At 38.9% G+C, this 18,126-nt stretch overlaps 1 protein-coding gene across 3 annotated transcripts; it reads left to right on the top strand.

Annotated features, from left to right (window-relative positions):
• The first annotated feature begins 4,793 nt into the window (after positions 1-4,793).
• Positions 4,794-17,544, top strand: CAPN10 (calpain 10). Of its 3 annotated transcripts, none has more exons than XM_021544222.3 (13): positions 4,794-4,884; positions 5,256-5,463; positions 6,804-6,935; positions 7,134-7,330; positions 8,564-8,781; positions 9,284-9,425; positions 10,853-11,019; positions 11,554-11,837; positions 12,276-12,478; positions 12,838-13,093; positions 14,144-14,343; positions 14,797-14,842; positions 16,187-17,544. In XM_021544222.3, the coding sequence occupies exons 2-13, from the start codon at positions 5,320-5,322 to the stop codon at positions 16,214-16,216; spliced, it is 2,019 nt and encodes a 672-aa protein (XP_021399897.2). In that variant the 5' UTR covers positions 4,794-4,884; positions 5,256-5,319; the 3' UTR covers positions 16,217-17,544. The 3 variants fall into 3 exon arrangements, with proteins under 3 accessions (XP_021399897.2, XP_085443362.1, XP_085443361.1); XM_085587236.1 differs by having other exon boundaries at positions 4,823-4,843; XM_085587235.1 differs by lacking the exon at positions 4,794-4,884 and adding an exon at positions 4,903-5,153.
• Positions 17,545-18,126: the final 582 nt, after the last annotated feature.

Below are 18,126 nucleotides of genomic sequence, written 5' to 3'. Positions count from 1 at the left end.
TTGGACTTCACCATAGCCTTAGCCTGGGCTGACCTGGGATAAAGCAATAATAAACTCAGGCCTCTGTAGTGCTTCATTAGTTTTAAAAATGGGCCATCAGCATTTTTGGGCTTCAGAACTCCAAGCTCTGCTCTTTGCTCCTTGAATGGGATTATCTTTTAAATTCTGTTTTGTTTTCCCAGAAAGGATGGTGAATGATGTTTTCTACACCAATCTCTTTCCTTTTCATTTTTTGCTCTATTGAAAGAGATTTGTACAAGCTGACTTTACACTTCCACAATTGCAGCTGTTGGTGCTGCATCTCCTGGACCCCAATGCCGGCAGCGGCAGCCTGGTCGAGACCAGGAACCACTAGCATTTTTTGGAATCATGGGCCTCTGTTCTAACATATTTTATTTAGTGGGAGAATGTTTGTGACCCTGGTGGGAATTTTTCATTTACATGGATGCCTTATGATGATTGTAAAATTAAACTAAGCTTTGTGACAAGTTCAGCCTTTTGGGCAGTTTTTTGGCGTCCCTGCTATAGCTGTGTGGAAGAGCTAACTTGGTACATTGTCTTTGTTTTGTCCTTTTCTGGTGTGCAGCATAGAGGGGAGTTTGGAAGCTCTTTCAAAGCCGCACAGGAAGATGCTGGAGAAGTGGCAAAAGCAAAAAGTCAAAAGTAAATATTATCTGTTACTAGGACTGACTGAAATACATCAGATCAGCTCTGTGTTTACATAGACACCCATCAGAGCAAGGAAATGCTGGCTGAAGTCAACAGACTGTTTCCTGGTTAAAGAACACAAGATGTAAGTTAGTGTTTCTGCTCTCATCTCTGTGAGATCCCATCAAATGGCTTTTGATCTAGGAATTGTTTTCTGAAGCACAGCAAGATTTTTTGAAAGTATTCCATGCATCCACCTCCAGGTACTTCTGTTTCTCCTGTGAGTCAGGAGTGCATTTTTTTGTAGAGACAAAAAGCTGGCAGCAAGTTTGTGGAGATAAGCCTTCCTTTCGTTGACAGAAAATAAATTGGTGCTTCGGGCTACTTGCTTTCTTGATTTGTAGTAGACTTCACATTGACAGGCAAATGAGACTGTGATTAAATAGCAACTATTTGTCTTATCTTTGGTACATTCATTTCTGATCCATTTAAATCAGATTAGACATCAAATCAGTTTTATTCAAACTGATGCCAAGAGATTGGGTTATCTTTTTTTATTTTGAAAATGAAAACTATTACTTTATTTCATTGCAACTTTGAGCAGGGCAACAGAGGATCTAGAAATATCACTTGTGGGAAAGCTCTGAAGAGCCAAACTGTTTAATAGAATGGAGTATTTCTGACTTGATTTTTTAGCATTTCATAGCCACATTGGTTGATACATTCAATATAATTCTTGCTAGCTACAATATACTCTGTTAAGCTTGTATCAGTAGTTTGGCATCATGTTACATGGCAACATTTTAACCACAGACTTTATCAACCAAGAACAATTCTATCAAGCAACCCAAACATTCTGCTTCGACCAAAACTCTTTGATGTCCTTCCACTGCAGTGACCTTGGCCATTACCTTTTTCAGATAACACAGGACCTTCTGTACATCTAAGCTCATGTGCTGCACAGTTCACTTAGGTCACTTCTTCAGTCTGCTCTCCCTGTTTGTCCAAAGATAGAACAACACAGTATAGTCAACACACTAAAATAAAGTCACACTTCTTTTCACACTCTTTACTATAGATTGATAAAAGCTGAAAGCCACTTTGACCACAATATCAGACTTGGTGTATAAGAGAAACCATACTAGAAATCAATCACTGTATGAGATTTATCAAGCCACTGTCCTCTGAGACACAGAATATTTGTCAGATGTGAGGTCAGTTTTACACTGATTTTGTTGAACCCCAAGTAAATTGGTTTAGCTGTTGATTACATGCATTCCTGGAATGCATACCTAATGTCTAGTTTAGATTTGTCTACTTTTATCTTCCAGCTCTGGAAACTACTGTTTTGTTTGTGAAAGTTAAACTACTTACTCACATATAAACTACTTACCTCTTTCTCAAGTAAGTACTTTTTAATTCTTAAAGAAAACAGATTGATTGGTCTATTGCTGCAAGCTGTCTTCCACAACTTCTTGTATTGATTTTGCTTGGGTGGAGCATGATGTTTCAATATCCTTTTAAAGTGGAAATTGCACATTGTTTCTCAAAAAATACCTCGATTGCTGCTGTATATTCCACATCAACTTTAAAAGAATTTTTTACTAATATTGTCCATTCATCCTGTTTTTTTTCCATTAATAACAATAGTAATGTGGGCATCTGTTATCATATGTCTTAACTGGACATGAGAACATTTTTAAAGATAAAGGAGGGTAGAGAAAAGCTATTCCATATTCTGGAGGTGACTTTTCACTCTATACAGAGGGACAGTAGCTAGTTGCAATAAATGATTGAGCCAGTGTGAACACTTCTCTTTAGTCTTCTTCCTGCATGTACCTTCTGCACTGGAAAACTCAGGTCTTAGACCTCTGATTTCTTGTCCAGAGAATTATGATTGTGTTGAACATAACATGCTCTGTGTTCTAATATACTAGAGACAAGTCTTTCTCTAAAAATGGAATGGCATTAGTGGGGTTTGCAGAGCACTAGACCCTTTTCCAAAATCATATTTACTGAGGTGCATCTTGTGTGCTGTGGTACCCGGCTGGAAATTTGCGGTTGTGCTAAAGCAAACCTCTGTGTGCCTGAAGTAATGAGAGGTCTAGAACCCCAAATACCCACTCCAAAATCTCCCTTAAGCAAAAAGACACTCTGCTGTCCCTTTGATACAGCTCTGACCACTATCAGCTGAGTATTGCTTGTGCCTTCCTAATCCTAGAATCAGGATTCAGAGAATTGGAAGAGCTGCCTTGTGAACAGCTTCCATGTGTCAGCATTTGCAGAAAAAAAACACACACATTGGGCCCAGCCAGTGCTACTCAATTACTTTTACTCCTCTCCCTGTCCTTGAACCCCTGGGAGTTGGAGACAAAAGTAAACACAGAATTGATGAAACCCCAAAACTGGCAAACAACTGTGAAAATGTCAAACACTATTCTAAAGAATCATCTCCATTCACATGGAAATGAGCTGGTTATTAAGCTGGACACAAATCCCTTTTAAATTTCTATAGCAATGGGATTCAACCCCTCTCAGTCTTCTTTCTTCCTTTCCAATGAGAAATGAAGCACCTACATTAAATTGTACTGAGAAGCAGGTTGACAACAAGGCAAGTTTGATTTTGTCTTAAAATATTATCTTCAAGACATTCTGTCTAAATAGACCTGTGTTTTATCTTCAGGAACAGTTTAATTCAGCAGGGTTGCCAAGAGGCAACAGGGAAAGTTCTCTGCTGTTCTCATTCCCAAGAGTTTCAGGTTAACAGAAAAAAAAATCATCAATTGCGTACAGTATTAATTTACCCCTTTCCAACCTTGCAGTGGGGCAGAGAAAGCATGTCAGGTATCTGAAAGACCAAGGTACTTTTTCGAATAGCTTCATAAATAAATAGTTAGGTATTTAACTAATTAATTGTTGCAGTCTGGATCTTCTGTATTTACAGTTATAGCTCAACATTTATCCTGCTTTCTAGAATTGGTCCTCTAATGGAATTTATGCAGTTGTGTGATTGCTGTTTCCTAAAGAATGCAGGGGTGAAATCACACAGATCAGAGCCTCACTGTTCCTGACACAGAGGCCTTTTTTCCCCTTTCCCTCCCCCAACAGAGCTCTCCTGTGTTGCTCACTCGCAGCCAGGCAGCTGCAACTCCCTCGCATGAGCCGTGGACAAGAGGGTTATTCTTACTGCCAGCGGTGTTTCCTCTGCTCCCGAAAGGGTCAAATCTCCAATGTGAAAAGTCTCATTTGTTGGTTAAATTTGCAGTATGCAGGGGACAAGCCTTGTGTCTGTACAACGGGCATGACCAAGGGGCAGAGAACCTATTTCTGAATGTCATGGGGGCAGACAGCAGCTGCAGTTACCTGAGAGCATTTCCATCTGCTAAAGTTGGCTTGAGAGGAGGATTTCTGCATTAATGTCTGATAAAAACCAGTCAGGCCTGTGTTTTCTTGTGGCTCTCTCATTCAGACGTCCTCTCTACCCAAGGACCAGGTGACCTTAGACTCAAACACATCATCACAGGCAAGTGTGATGGCAGAGTTTTTGATAAACACCTCATCCTTCCACAGTGGCTCAGCAGCTTCTTTATTGACCACACCTGAGCTCCTTGAGGAACACTGGTGTGAAAGGCCCAAACATGAAAAAAAAAAAACAAAAAACCAGCCTCCTTCAGTGTGCCCTGAAAGCCAAAACCTTGGTGTGCTGAAGGGCAGCCTTATTACTGCATTTCTGTTGTTTGTTCCTGAGCTAGAAGTATTTTTAAAGAACTTTTTCTATTTCACTGGTCAGCGGTAGCTATCAGAATATGGAAATGAACATATCGCCTTTGACGGTTCAGCCCGTGGACGACTATATGGTGACAAACTATCCAAAAATGTGATCTGTGCCGTTATGTCAGGAGAGCACTCGATGAGGGCCAGCAATTTCTCTGCGTTTCTCCGTCACAATCTTCACGAAAACACTTTGGATTAATTTTCCTCCGCCTGTAGGAGCCCGTGCCCCACAGGAGCAGTTTCCCATTTCCCCGGGGAATTCCCGGCCGGGGAACCCCGCGCACCCCCGGGACCGCTCTGCTCCCCTCAGCCGGGGGGCGGGGCCAACGGGCGGTGCGCGCGCAAGTGCCGTCTGCTGATTGGCCGGCGGCGCCGTCCGTCAAGGGCGGCTGGGCGGGGCCGCGCGTGCCGGCGTTGCCGGGTAACGGCCGCCCCGGGCAATGGCGGCGGGGCCGCCCCGCGGTGAGGGGGATCGGGAGCGGGGCCGGCCGGGCCGGCACCTCTTGTGGGGACGGGGGGTGGTGGGCAGGAGGAGGCGTGTGCGGAGGGGCCCTGTTCGAGCTGGGTGTGAGCAAAGGGCTGGTGGGGGGGAGCTGTGTGTGGAGGGTGTGCGCAGAGCGGGGTAAGGGACCTGAGTGGGCGTAGGTCTCCTCAGAGACCCCTGCACTTCCAGCTGAGCGGTGTCGGATGGCGTCAGGTGCTGGAAGAATTCAGCACTGTGGTGGTTCCAGGTGCTCCGTGTTACAGCGAGAGGCTGTCCATCCCTAAATAAATCCGCCATGCCTGTTTGTTTCTCTGTTGCAATTCCCCGGTAACACTCGCTTCTCTTGCAGGTTGGTGCCTGGCGATTTAAAGTCGTAGGAATAGCTGGCAAAGCTGCTGAGGGCTGTGTTGAAAATGCTGGGTGAGAAAAAGCAGTTAATGGTGGCAAGAGACCTTTACACAGACCCCACGTTTCCGGCCAGTGATACCTCTATATTTTTTAATTATTGTACCCCGCTTGCCCAATTCAGAGGCGAGATATCTTGGTTGAGACCTAAGGTAAGTTTTAAGGTATAAAAGGCTGATTTTCACAGAATTGGGCTTTAGGTAGAAAATGCAAATTAACATTGAATGACTGCCTCTGGTGGTTTTTTTTTTTTTGGAAATACAGAAATGATAAAACCAATGTATGTCAGCATTAACAATGCATAAGTTACAGTTTTTAGTCTGGGTGCTTGTTTGTAGGCTTGATTTAAATCCTTTTGTCGACCTTTTAAATATCATGGGAGTAGGAGAAATTCAGATATTTTACTATAAATATATTTCGTTATGCAAATTACATCCATACCAAGTTAGAATGCAGCATTATGTCATTCCCAAATTTTTTGATATATTGCATAATGGTCTTGAAAATAAGTAATTGGATTTTAGAATTTTTTAGAAGCTTGTTGCTATTTTTTTGTGGTTGCTTTCTTTGGTAACAAGCAAGAAAACTTTTAAAGTTTATAACTTGTCATATGGCTTGTATTGCTTTTAAACTTATAGCTGGGTTCCAGAGGAAGCTGTATTAGAGCTAAAAGCTTTAGAATGCATTTCTGCACTACACCCATTTAAGGTGAAGTATTTGTGATACTGCCTTTGTGTAGAGGGAAAAAAAGGCTATAAAAATGTAGTGAAGGAAAAAAAGCATGTTGTCTCAAGTTGTATTTTTTCCCATGTGACTGGGGTTGTCTGTAGAAAAGTGACAGAGTTGTTGGTTATCAGGTGTTATTGGCAAACAAATGATTTCGTGGAGTTGAGTGTGGAGCTTTCTGCTTTTGTACTTTACATCTTGATTGCTGCTGAGGACTGATGAGTTAATTTCCATCTCTTACAGTATTTATACATAAGAAGAACCATTTCACAAACTCACTTTCAGATCAGATTAAGTGTTCAGGACTTTGCATCTGAAATTTCCTCTTGTGCTACCAACTAGTCTATTTTTCTGTGCACTAGGAAACTCCCTTGTTCTAATTTTGAAAATTTTGTAACTTGGGATGTGCAGTTTAATGTGGATAGCATCAGCCCTGTCACAGTTGATCACAAGTCTAGCAAGGAGCTGATGAATTATGTTGTCTTTTACTTCTTACTGCTTTTGCTAAGGTTGAAGCTGATGGTGACAGTTGTGTACTATAATTCATGTGGGAACTAGTTTTGCATTCATGAAGTACCTGCAAAATACCCCCACAAACCATTTATTTGTTACTTCTTACTTAGGCTGCATATGAAAAGGTAACTCTGCAGAAGTAAAAATTCCCTTATTTTATGAGAGGTCTCTGAAGCCCTCCCAGTTCCTGAAACACAGATTTCCTTAGAATGTCATGCAGGATTTGATTTTAACTCCTCTTCTTTAATTTTAGGACATTTGTTCTTCTCCTCGGTTATTTTCAAACAATCTGCAGGATGTGCAAGTAAAACAAGGAATTTTAGGAGACTGTTGGTTCCTGTGTGCCTGTGTAGCTTTGCAGAAGAGCAAATACTTACTGAACAAGGTATGGAGAAGTTTCATGTTAGAGAAGTTTTCTTCACCTGATTGACATTTCTGTATTGTTCTACAGTCCCAAGCTGCCATATGAGTATCACCATTGTTACAGATGGTTCATATTCAGTATATTTTAAACTAGTTTTATTTGCAAAAAAGAAAATTCATTAATTAATTGTTTGCCTTGATTCTGGCTTTTGCCCTGCAGGTAATCCCTCCAGGTCAGCCCAGCTGGACAGATGAGTCCTATCGAGGCTGCTTCATGTGCCGGGTCTGGCAGTTTGGCCACTGGGTAGAAGTGACCATTGATGATCGCCTGCCTTGCCTTGGGGGCAAACTCTGCTTTTCCCAGTGTCAGACAGAGGATTTATTTTGGCTTCCACTACTGGAAAAAGCTTATGCAAAGTATGTGAACACTGCTATTGATGGAAATAGAGCTACAACACTTGTTTATTTCTTCTGCTTGCTTTTTACCCAGCTGCTTTGGGCATAGATCTGAGCATTGTGACTGCTAGTGGTCCCATCCTAGCTTGTGCAGAAGTTGCTCTTTAAACTGTAGGTCTGTAAGGTGTGCTTCCAGTTGCATATGAAGTACAATAGTCTTAAAGAGATAATTCTGGTGAAATGTAAGCTGCAATGAATTTTCAGGATTCAAATGATGTTTGTTAAGTTTCTGTCTGTTAGTTATCTAATTTGTTAAAGGAAGATGTTTTACTAGGGAAAATGAGAGCTCAATGAAAAGCAGAAAGCATTGGAAATACTTTCATGGAAAGCATTGAGTTTGTGCTAGCTGAGGCTCTTGTGTGAATTTTGTATAATTTGTTAGTTTACTGTTTTAGAAAGAAAATGCAGCTATTTAGGAGTTTATGGCACATCAACAGAAAAACTGTCTAGATAGATAAAGCAATTTGGAGACAAAATGCACCGGTAGGATAGACATCAAATGTCCCAAAGAATCTGAGCAGAAGATTTTGTGGTTGCCAGCAGAGGGCAGAGGCAGACTTCAGTTATGAAGTAATTTACTCAGCTGTAGATTGAGCAGAAGCTGTGAAACACTAATGTCATGTTAAAGCTTCTCTATAGGTTAGGAATGTTATATTTGTTGTCTGCAGAGCTTATTGTTCAATCTTATAATTCTATTCTAGTCTTCTTTTGCTGAACTTTTCCATCTGCTATATCAGATGGGGCAGTCTCTTGGTTTGCTTAGGTTGTTGAAGGAAGTGCTGCTCTAGTTATTTGTGCAGAAAATAAAGAATAATTGAAGAGGAAGATGCATTTTTATTTATACAGAATGCAGTTAGTATATCACAAAAGATAATGTAGAGCATTGATCATAAGGTACAAATGACTAGTACTAGACAACAGTAGTTTTTTAGATAGAATAGAGAGAATGTAAGAAGCAGTAGAATCCCATCAAGCAGTGGAATAGCCAATGGCTTACATATTCTTTAGATGTTGTGTTCTATATAAATAAGATAGTATGTGCTTTCTCTTGCCTACTTTGGGTTATGAGATAGGGCACAGTCATGATTGTGATATAAAGTGGGATTCCAAGTGTGTAGCAACTGTGTTTCTGTTGTGCTGTGTATACAAACTTTTTCTTTGTGTTTTTCTAATTTTTTTGTTTAAATTTTTTAGAGTGCATGGATCTTATGAGCAGTTGTGGGCAGGACAGGTGGCAGATGCTTTGGTTGATCTGACTGGAGGAATTGCTGAAAGATGGACCCTGAAAGGCCCTGGAAAAATTGTGGAGAAAGAGAAGACTGGCATGGTTTTGGAGAAAGCAGTGTTTAGAAGATTAATGAATCTGAAGGAACAGTGTGTAATAAGCTGTTCAATCCTTAACTCCAGACAAGGTGATAGCAAATGTCTCTATTAACAGGCTTCAAAGCACAAGGCAGCCAGCAAATACAAGTGCCAGTTTCATGGTACAATTTGAAATATTTGGATAAATGAAGATTTAAGGATGTTACTGAGGTCAGGATGGGGGCTGCTTTTGGAGGAGTGCTTTTTGTATTAGAAGCTAATATAGTCAATTCTCAAAAACAAATGCATCCCCCCCCAAAATGCACTCCCTTGAAAAAGCATCTCAAAAACAACCTTGAAAACCTCAATTCATTTTAGCACAATGAATTTGTAGGGATTTGAGATTAAGGAGCAAGTTAATATATTTTGCAATGTTACTTTATTTCTTTATAGTCACTAAAATGAACTGTTTGGGGTTTATTTGTGCTGTTCTAATACAGATTTAAAACCAATTTCATTTTATTGCAAAACTGCCTTTTTTCACTAATGTTATTGTAAATTATGGAGCAGATTCTTTTGTTTATTTTCAAATGGTGTTTTTTTTCTGTTCAGGTGCAAGTGAACTAGGAGAATTTCATGCCTTTATTGTGATAGACACATTGAATCTCTCTGAAGTGTCAGGCAAGGAAATCTTCCTGCTACGAATACGAAATCCTTGGGGGAGGCGGTGCTGGAAAGGGCCTTGGTGTGAGGGGTGAGCAGTTTTATATTCATTTGGAAAACCATTTGTGTAAGTTCTGAAGCACAAAGCTTATCTATGTATTGCATAGGCAAACACTGCTAATAATCTCTAGCAGAGGAGGGAGGCTTCAGTATGTGTGCAGCTCTTTAGAGAGCTGGGAGATCACACAGCTCTTTGGTTCTGAGGCTAGTAAATTTGAACTCCTAGTTCTTGCAATCTAAATTTCTTAATAACTTTTTTGTTTCTGATTTTTGTGCTTTTTTGTTGTTCTGCCATTGATGTAAGTATCCTTGATTGTGTTTGTTTCTTGCAGTCACCCAGCTTTACTTGCCTCTTCTCATTTGTTTGTGGCTCAGATGCAGAAAACAAGCAAAGGAATAATTATAAAACTATAGCAGAAGAAAGGATGCTTATGCTTGTTGCTTGAGTTATCTCATTTCTGTAGGTTGATATAAATAGGGGAAGCTGGAACTGAGTCCATATAAAGTAGAAATAAAGAAGAGAACTGTTTTAAAGGACTTGCAGAAATATGTGTGGCAGCTCAAATAGAAAAGTAACAAGAATGAAAGGGCAGACCCTACTTGCTTATTTTGGAAAATGTTAGCATGTTTTGACTATACAAAAGAACATGCAATTCATGACCCAAGCAACAAGCATTCAGCATTAAAGTATGTTAACAATATGGTGATGTTAATGAACATTTATGTAGAAATATTTTTCTTCCTTGAATTAGAAAGGTAATTTAATTGCATTTATTGAGACTTCAGCTGATATTTTTTTTTGAGTTGTTTTGGTTATACACTTGGTCTCTTGTAGTTTCGTTGTCAAAGAGTGAGTTGCCATGTAGTTGCAAGAAGATGGGGCTTCATTGGATGGCCTTAGAGCCTGTTTTATTCAAGTGCAGAAGTGTTCTTCTTTGCTAGTGAAGCAATGGAAAATGTTGAAACTACTAGCTTTTAATGAGGTGTTTAAATTCTTGGTTTATCAAGATTTAGCAAGCAGATTCATTGGGGTAGTCAGTTTCTTAATACAAATGGCAGTTTTTGTTGTAAGGCATTAAAATACTTTCAGAACAATGACAGCACAGATTGTTTTACTTTTTTACCTCTTTTTTTAACAACAGTTAAAAATCTTTATTTTGCTCTCAGACTTCTTACTGTAGTGACTGTTGTAAACAGCACCTATTTCACCCAGAAGTCTGTTCTGCTGCCAGTCTGGTATTAGGCTGTTTCTAAGTTTTCTTTGATAAATTATGACTTGTGTTTCCTGTGATCCCTCTCACTGACTAGCAATGTGCAGAAAAGTTTTCAGTGCAATTATTTCACAATAAAATGAAGAAATCTCTTTTTGCTGTCTTGCTCCGTAAGATATTTGGTAGAAGATTGTTCTTGAACTCTACTGGGCAAAGAGCTGAATGTTAACTTCTGTCTTATGTGCAGTGGTCAAGGATGGAACCAGCTGGATCCAGTAGTTGCTTCAAAACTCCTCTCACAGATCCAAGAAGGAGAATTCTGGGTTGATGAAGAGGAATTTTTCAGGGAGTTTGATGAGATTACTGTGGGCTTTCCAGTCAATGGGGAAGGACAACTTCAGAGCCTCTATACAGGTGTGCTATGAGGAGACATCTTGCTCATACAAATAACATTATGTCAAGGGAAAGAATTGATTTGAATTGCAGATGGGTACAACTAGACCATAATTTCTCAGTTTTCCCTCTTCTGTGGATCCATAGGCCTTTTCTGTCTCTACTGAAAAACAGAAGGGCAAGAGGAATTAAAGATCTTTAGAGAAATCATTGATATTTCTAGGAAATCTGGTTACTTGCTAGTTGGTTGAGAGATTAGTATCATGTGTCTAGAAGGCTGTTATTCTGGACAGCCCTGTGATGTTTTGGTGTTATATACACTTGAGATTTCAAATAAGAGTTTCTTGTAAAAATTGTCATCAGTCTGTCATTACCAACTGTGGCATTAATTCTCATGCTTCTTAAAGTCTTGGTTATGAATTTCTGCTTTGGGGAAATATCAGGCTATCACAGCATATTTTCTTGGGCTGGGTAATCTCTGCCATATACCTGTTGTGAAAAATTAAGTGGCTTCCCATGTCTGAAATCCACACCGCGGTTTTCTTACTTTGTTAGAGAAAGTGCTGTATCACTCTCAGAATCTCTTTGGATCCTGGGTGAGAGGCCAGTCTGCAGGTGGCTGCCGCAACAACAGCAGCTTCCCTACCAACCCCAAGTTCTGGCTGAGGGTCTGTGAATCGAGCGAGGTGTGCATTGCTCTGCTGCAGAAACACAGGAAATACAGCACTGACTGGGCTGGAAGGATTCAAAATCCAACTCGCTTAGCAGAGGAAAATCCATCTTTGACTGAAGGCATACAAGGAAAGAATTACCAGGCTGTGGGATTGCATGTCTGGAAGGTAATACAAAAGTGATGTTTTTCTCTTTGCAAATAGAAGTTTAAAAGCATTACTGAAACATTTGAGGAAAATCATTCATTTCCCATGCCAGTGATACAATTCAACTAGTCACAAATTTTCTATCTCTGGTTTATGCTGGAATGGTTCTGTTTATCTCACTGTTACTGTCTGTACAAACTACTACTGGACTAGTATTATTTTCTTATCACTGAGCACTTGGGATTGTTCCAAACTAGTACATGACATTTTGGGCTGATTGCTTAAAGCCATTCCTAAATTTACTCCTGAATATTAACTCTTCCTACTTCTCTTTGATGTTCAGGTAATCTGCTGATACTCTTGTCTTAGTTTCATTTGTAAATGTATGCATGTTTTTAGTTTTATTACAAGCTAGTCATTTTTCCTAAACCACCACACATCATTATGCATCTATTCTAGGTGGAGAAGAAACGATTTAACCTTCCAAAGACCCTCTCTGCTCCTCCAGTTGTAGGTACTGTCTGCCATTCCTACGATAGAGAAGTCCATGTGTGCTGTGACCTTTCACCTGGCTTTTATCTTGTTGTTCCCAGCACTTTTCTGAAAGATGCAGTAGGGAATTTCTTGCTTCGTGTATTTTCAACAGGAAGGATCTCTCTCAGGTAGGTTTAAAGAATGTTAAACAGAATGTTTCTTAAATTTGTTGGCATAAATACAAGTGTAGCAGTAAGTGGGAATGTTCAAAATATTTTGAAGAGTTGTGCAGAGTACTGTGTGACAGTATTGTGTCGTCTTCGAGTTCATGCAAGTTTCCCAACACCTTGTTTTTGTCATGAAGCTGCTACTACGTCTTGTTAAAATGCTAACAAGAAGTAGCATCTTGACTCTCAACTGCAGCTTAGTGCTATATGCAGAGGCAGAATGTAGTGTTGGCAGCTGTTTAAAAGCTGGTCAATTTGTTTATATTCTGGTAGTACCTGTTTTATACATTTTAGTTTCTTTTCTCTCTTATGTTTGATAGTGAACTAAAGCCACCACCCATGGATGCTGCCCTCTGTGAAGAACTCCCAGCTGGTGAATGGGAGACAGTGCAGCTGCAAGGATGCTGGAAGAATGGGCTAAATGCTGGAGGTAGCAGGAACTTCCCCTCCTTCCATATCAATCCCTGCTTTCCCCTCTCCATTCCTGCAGGACCAGGGAAAAGCAGTGTGAAAGTCACCCTCCGTCAGCACTGCCTGGATAGCAAGTGTTGTCCAATAGGTTTCCATATTTTCCAGGTAAGGCTTCTGGTCAGTTTGATTGCTTGTTTGCCAAAGGTGAAGGTTGGTCTGGCAGCACAGCACTCCTTGCAGTTTACAAGGGTCTTGCTGCTTCTGGGAGAAATAGGCTGCTCTGGAAGTAATGCCCAGGAAAGAGAGGGAATAACTTAGGTAGTTACATAGCATAGTAGCCAGATAATTGGTTCCACTGAATTCTTACAATGTTCTTAATTAGTTTCAGCAATGATTAACTCCTTTTGAGATTTTGCAAAGAATTCTTGGTGCCCTAGTAATTGAGGACCAGACCTTTTGGTAATTCATCATGAAAACTTACTTTCTTTGTGTCTAATAATTAAATGTCCATAGGCAAATGATATTGGATCAAAAGGACTGTGATATCTTGAGCAGAAACAAAACAAGATTTGATTTGATATGGATAGATACAGATTCAACATGTGTGTGCCAGTGTTCAAATGTAATAAATGTAATCTGCATAAATGTAAATCTGAGAAGCTGCTGCTTAAGTAACTATTTTGCAGGGAAAGGTTTATTTTTAGAAAACATGCCTCCAAAAAAGGTGTTGCTTAAGTGACACGTCTGGAGTTGGGCACCTGAAGGAATCATAAAACTTGAAGTATACAATATGTGAAGAAAGATTGGCATTTCTTATATTCCTATAAGAGACTAGATGAAGTCTAATATGACTTTAGTACAGGCAAGACTACTAGATATTGGATGGACAGTCTGTTCAGCAGATCCCTGAGGCAGTAAATAAGTGCTTTAGGCTGCAGCAAGGAAGAGTGGGGTTATACAACAGAGAAAGCTCTACAGCTGTGTGAGTAGTGTGTTCTATACATTGTCTACAAACAGGCTAGGAATGATTAATCTCTTCTTAGTACTGCCATCTGGGTTTTCTGGAAGCTTTTCCGTTCCTCTTCTCTCTAGCTCTGTACAGCAGAGTGAGTATTTAGAATAGAGATGGACCATATCACACTGTGGTGTCCTAGGAATGAAACACTGAGACTGAAACAGATTAAATGATAAGCATGTTTGCATTCTTTTTTGCAGGTGCCTAACAGCAGCTGGAAACCACAAACTACTTCTTTTGTACATTTGGAGCCACTGGTGAGCTGTGTTCCTCACTGCTATTCCCAGGAAGTCAGCCGACTTTGCAGGCTTCCTGCAGGAAGTTATGTCATTATACCTTCTACATACTTGCCCAATACAGAAGGCAATTTTACAGTGGTCATAGCAACCAAAATAGACAGGTAAAATTATGTTGCCTTTCATTTGCTTTTCTAGTATTTTTAGTGCATATATTACAGGATGCATAGAAATGACTGTGTATTTTCAATGGGCAGTAACATGTTGTCTTGATGGGAACTTTTTGAGAAGTCTGTATTGCTTGCATGCTCTGCTTACCACTTTGATTATGTTGGAAGAATGACTAAAAAAGGTAGTATTTGTTAAATCTTCTTGGATTACTTGGTGAATATCAGATGTCTATTGCTGGAGGAGATGATACTAAAGTAATTAATTACTGGCTGCATCATCAATGTTAGGATTTATGCTGAAAGTTACCAAGGCCTTTTGAAATTCAGGGTTGTTTTTGAGAAAACAAGCCTGATATAACTTCTCTTTTTGAAGTGGGATAAATAATGGATATTTGCAAGATTCCCAATGCTTTGTTCAGAAATAAGTGTGGTTTGGGTTTTCAACAGGAAGCGCATTCACAGCCAGGAGAAACTTGGACAAGTATTACAAGAGGTAAGTGATGTATTTCGATGGATATATTTTGATTTATTCATTTGTGGTATCACCACAGATCTGCTTGCTTCAACTATATGTTGTATCCTTCCTCCATCTGATTGGTTTTGATATTTGGTATCTTCTGTATTGCAATTTTAAAATTCTAATGATGTGGTAATGTTGTAAAGGCTTAAGAAACCACAGCAAAATGAGATTAGGTTTTTATTTGTTTCCCTACAGTCAGCCTGTACAGCATCCCACCATTATAATCCCTCCTGGAGTGCAAGTTGTTTTCATCAAGTTAATGACAGTTATTTCAGGTTTTGGTCTTGTTTTGCTTGATTAGATAGGCATGTAATATAAAACGGATGAACGTGGATACTGAGTAAATAAAATTATGGTATTTTTAATTGGTACAGGGAACTTCAATTAAAATGTTTTAAATTTAAAAAATAAAGTATTATTTTAACAGTGGTTTGAAGATATGTTATTTGGTTGGTAGATCAAAACATGTCCTTGATAACACTCTGCTTATTAGGTGGAACAAGATCATCTAGATATTTGGGTCTTTCCCTTTGAAGTTTGAACAAAGCAAAAATTGTAGGAAAAACTCTTCACCCAAGTTTAGAATTTGCTTGTTTTCTGAATGTGGGCCATGTTGACCAGTTATTACATTTTTCTCTTAAAACCACACCAACAGTATGGATTTTGTGTGCTTCACAAAGTGGGCACAGACCTGTGTGTACTTTCCATATGGTTCCTGTTACTTTAATATTTAGGAGCTGAATTATGCAATGAAGGTCCTTTGTTACCATTGTCATAAGAACAAAATGTTGTAAGGCCATTATATTAAAAGGAAGCTATTCAAACTTATGTTTCTTTATTTATTTAAACAGACTCAAAGGAATAAACAATTTAGATGCTTCAGGACAGCTTTAAGAATCTGGAAATTGCAGTTATATTTTTCTTATCAGTGGGAGAAATTAATGTCTGAATCGAATCTTCAACAATATGGGCATGTCTAAAGACTGGACTTTAAACTTTTACGGGTTTAGCTCCTGAAGGTTCCAGGCAGTCTGCCTCACTTAGGGCTAGTGATTTCTAAAAGATGTGTAACAACAGCAGAGCTGGATGTCAGTGTATTTTTCTAAAAGTTTGACTGTGTTCTCTAGTTACTAATGTGATGAGATTTGTGAGTTTTAAAGTTTTTGGGTTTTTTTAAAAGGATGTTTCAGATGAAAATATTGCATTTTAACCTTTGTTTCTAAATCTTTCTTTTCTCTGATTCACTTCAATTCCTTCTTGACAAAAAAAAACAGATTATATAGTTTTTTTTTCTCTGTATTACACATTTTCTTATAGGTTTCCTTTACAACTGTGATGAAAAGGTAGCATGGAATTCTTACATTGTCATTTCAAGAAACATCGGGAAACCAAGGAATGCCTCATTTCTTGCTCTTCTCAGTTTTAAATGGAATAACAAGAAGATCCTCTTAGCCCAACTGGTTTTCACTGGTACCAATTGCCAGGCCTGTAATGACTTCTTTGTAAAAAATACCTATTTTAGTCATGAACACACTGAATATTTGGTCTTCCCACATTTTTAGAAGGAGCATTGTACAGCAAATTATCATGTGCCTCAGTTCTTCAAAAATACAGATGAAGAATATGTGCATGTTTTAACCCAAGCTACGGTTTTGGAAGAAAACCATAAAGCTTCTTACATGTAAGGCGAGGTTGGATGGAGCCCTGATCACACTGGTCTTGTGGAATGTGTCTCTGCCCATGGCAGGGGGATTGGAACAAGATGATCTTTAAGGTCCCTTCCAACTATAACCATTCTGTGATTGTCAAATAATTTTATTGGGGAAAAAAGAAAAATCAACTGAGAGAATAACTTCATGTGACCAAAGGGGGGTGGTGAACATAGAGGAAAAACTGGAGTATTTTTTTCAGGTAGGATATACCTCAAGAACCATCAAAATACACTGGAGTAGAAAAAGTCCAAGTTTGTATCTGACACTGCCAGTCCTGCTTCTGAGCACTTTACCTTGGGCCCTCTATGGAACCAAGCAGATGGTGGGTTCAAAGGAAAGATTTTTTTGGTGAGTTTTCCTTAATGAATGCCAGAAATAAAAAAATACAAGACTTGAAATCTTTTGAACTATCCTGTCAGACTGCTTTTGTAAATCTGTAAGAATGTGTTTTATGGAAGAGCTGCCCTTGCTGCAAAAAGTGTGCAGTTTAAAAGTTTTTTCTTAATTTATGTTTGAAAGTATTTCTTATTCAAGCAGGATTTTTTAAATGTTATATTTTCCTCAATGAAAATAAAGTGACATTGAAAGTTTTAAAATGGCTTTTATTTAAAAAATGAAATATTTCAATGATGTCAAGTATGCATTTGTCCTGTGGTAACAAACATTACCATGTGTTAGAACAAATTATTCCCTTCCACTTAGTGGAAGGGAATACTTGGAAATACTTGCGGAGACAATCAAGTCTTCCATCCGTTTTATGTCCCAGAAACATGTAGTATTCTGCATTTGCTTTTTACTATATCCTGCCATAATTTCTGCTAGCTCCTGTTGAACTTTGAAAATTGAAAGGATTTAGGATGCTTTCAGCTGAATTTTAAATGGTCAAAATCTTCTACATCTGTTAATGTCAAAAAAGAACAAAAGAAAACACTGTGAGTAATAAATCTCTACCTACTAAAACAACTGTTGACATCTTTGTTTATTTTCTTAATTTCTTGAAAAGCTGTTCCTTTCTCTTCAAATAGGAAAATATTGGATAAAACAACAATGTTTCTAAACAGAAGGAAAAGTTTTTGAAAGTGCATGGACCTGAGTTGTGATGAAATAGAAACTGGATACTGAGGAAGTAAAAAAAGATGTAAGGATTTCTTAGTGGGCTGTGGTTATGAAAGGGTCCATACTACAATCATTTTTGTGTGTGTGAAGTTTATGCTACACTATATAATACTTTGTAGGAGAGTGAAAGGCAAAGGAATCAACACTTAGTGTGTGCATACTCTGTTACCTCCTGCAAGATCTAAGAAAAGACCTGTGAACCCGGAAGAATAACAGCTTACTGAAGAAAATTTTATTCAAGTATCCTTACTGAACAGTTTTCCTCTTTTAAGAGTGTGATACCTACAGAGCACACATGCAGGAAACTACTTAATACAGGCCACTTCTCTAACATCCTACAGCTAATTCACTGCTACTGTGAGTGTGAAAATACATGTTTTTAGAAATAATGTGTGCTTGTGTATGTCCAAGATTCAATTATGTTAGTTT

Source organism: Lonchura striata, chromosome 9, assembly GCF_050655825.1.
Source record: "Lonchura striata isolate lonStrDom1 chromosome 9, ASM5065582v1, whole genome shotgun sequence".
NCBI lineage: Eukaryota > Metazoa > Chordata > Aves > Passeriformes > Estrildidae > Lonchura > Lonchura striata.
The sequence above is the reverse complement of the archived record's forward strand: the minus strand, read 5'-3'. Positions and strand labels throughout refer to the sequence as shown.

Excerpts from the sequence above, each read along its gene's own strand:
- CAPN10 (XM_021544222.3), top strand. The coding sequence starts at position 5,320 with ATGCTGGGTGAGAAAAAGCAGTTAATGGTGGCAAGAGACCTTTACACA. Across the intron at positions 8,782-9,283 it reads AATCCTTAACTCCAGACAAG|GTGCAAGTGAACTAGGAGAA; the intron begins GTGATAGCAAAT and ends TTTTCTGTTCAG. Across the intron at positions 11,838-12,275 it reads TGGGATTGCATGTCTGGAAG|GTGGAGAAGAAACGATTTAA; the intron begins GTAATACAAAAG and ends CATCTATTCTAG.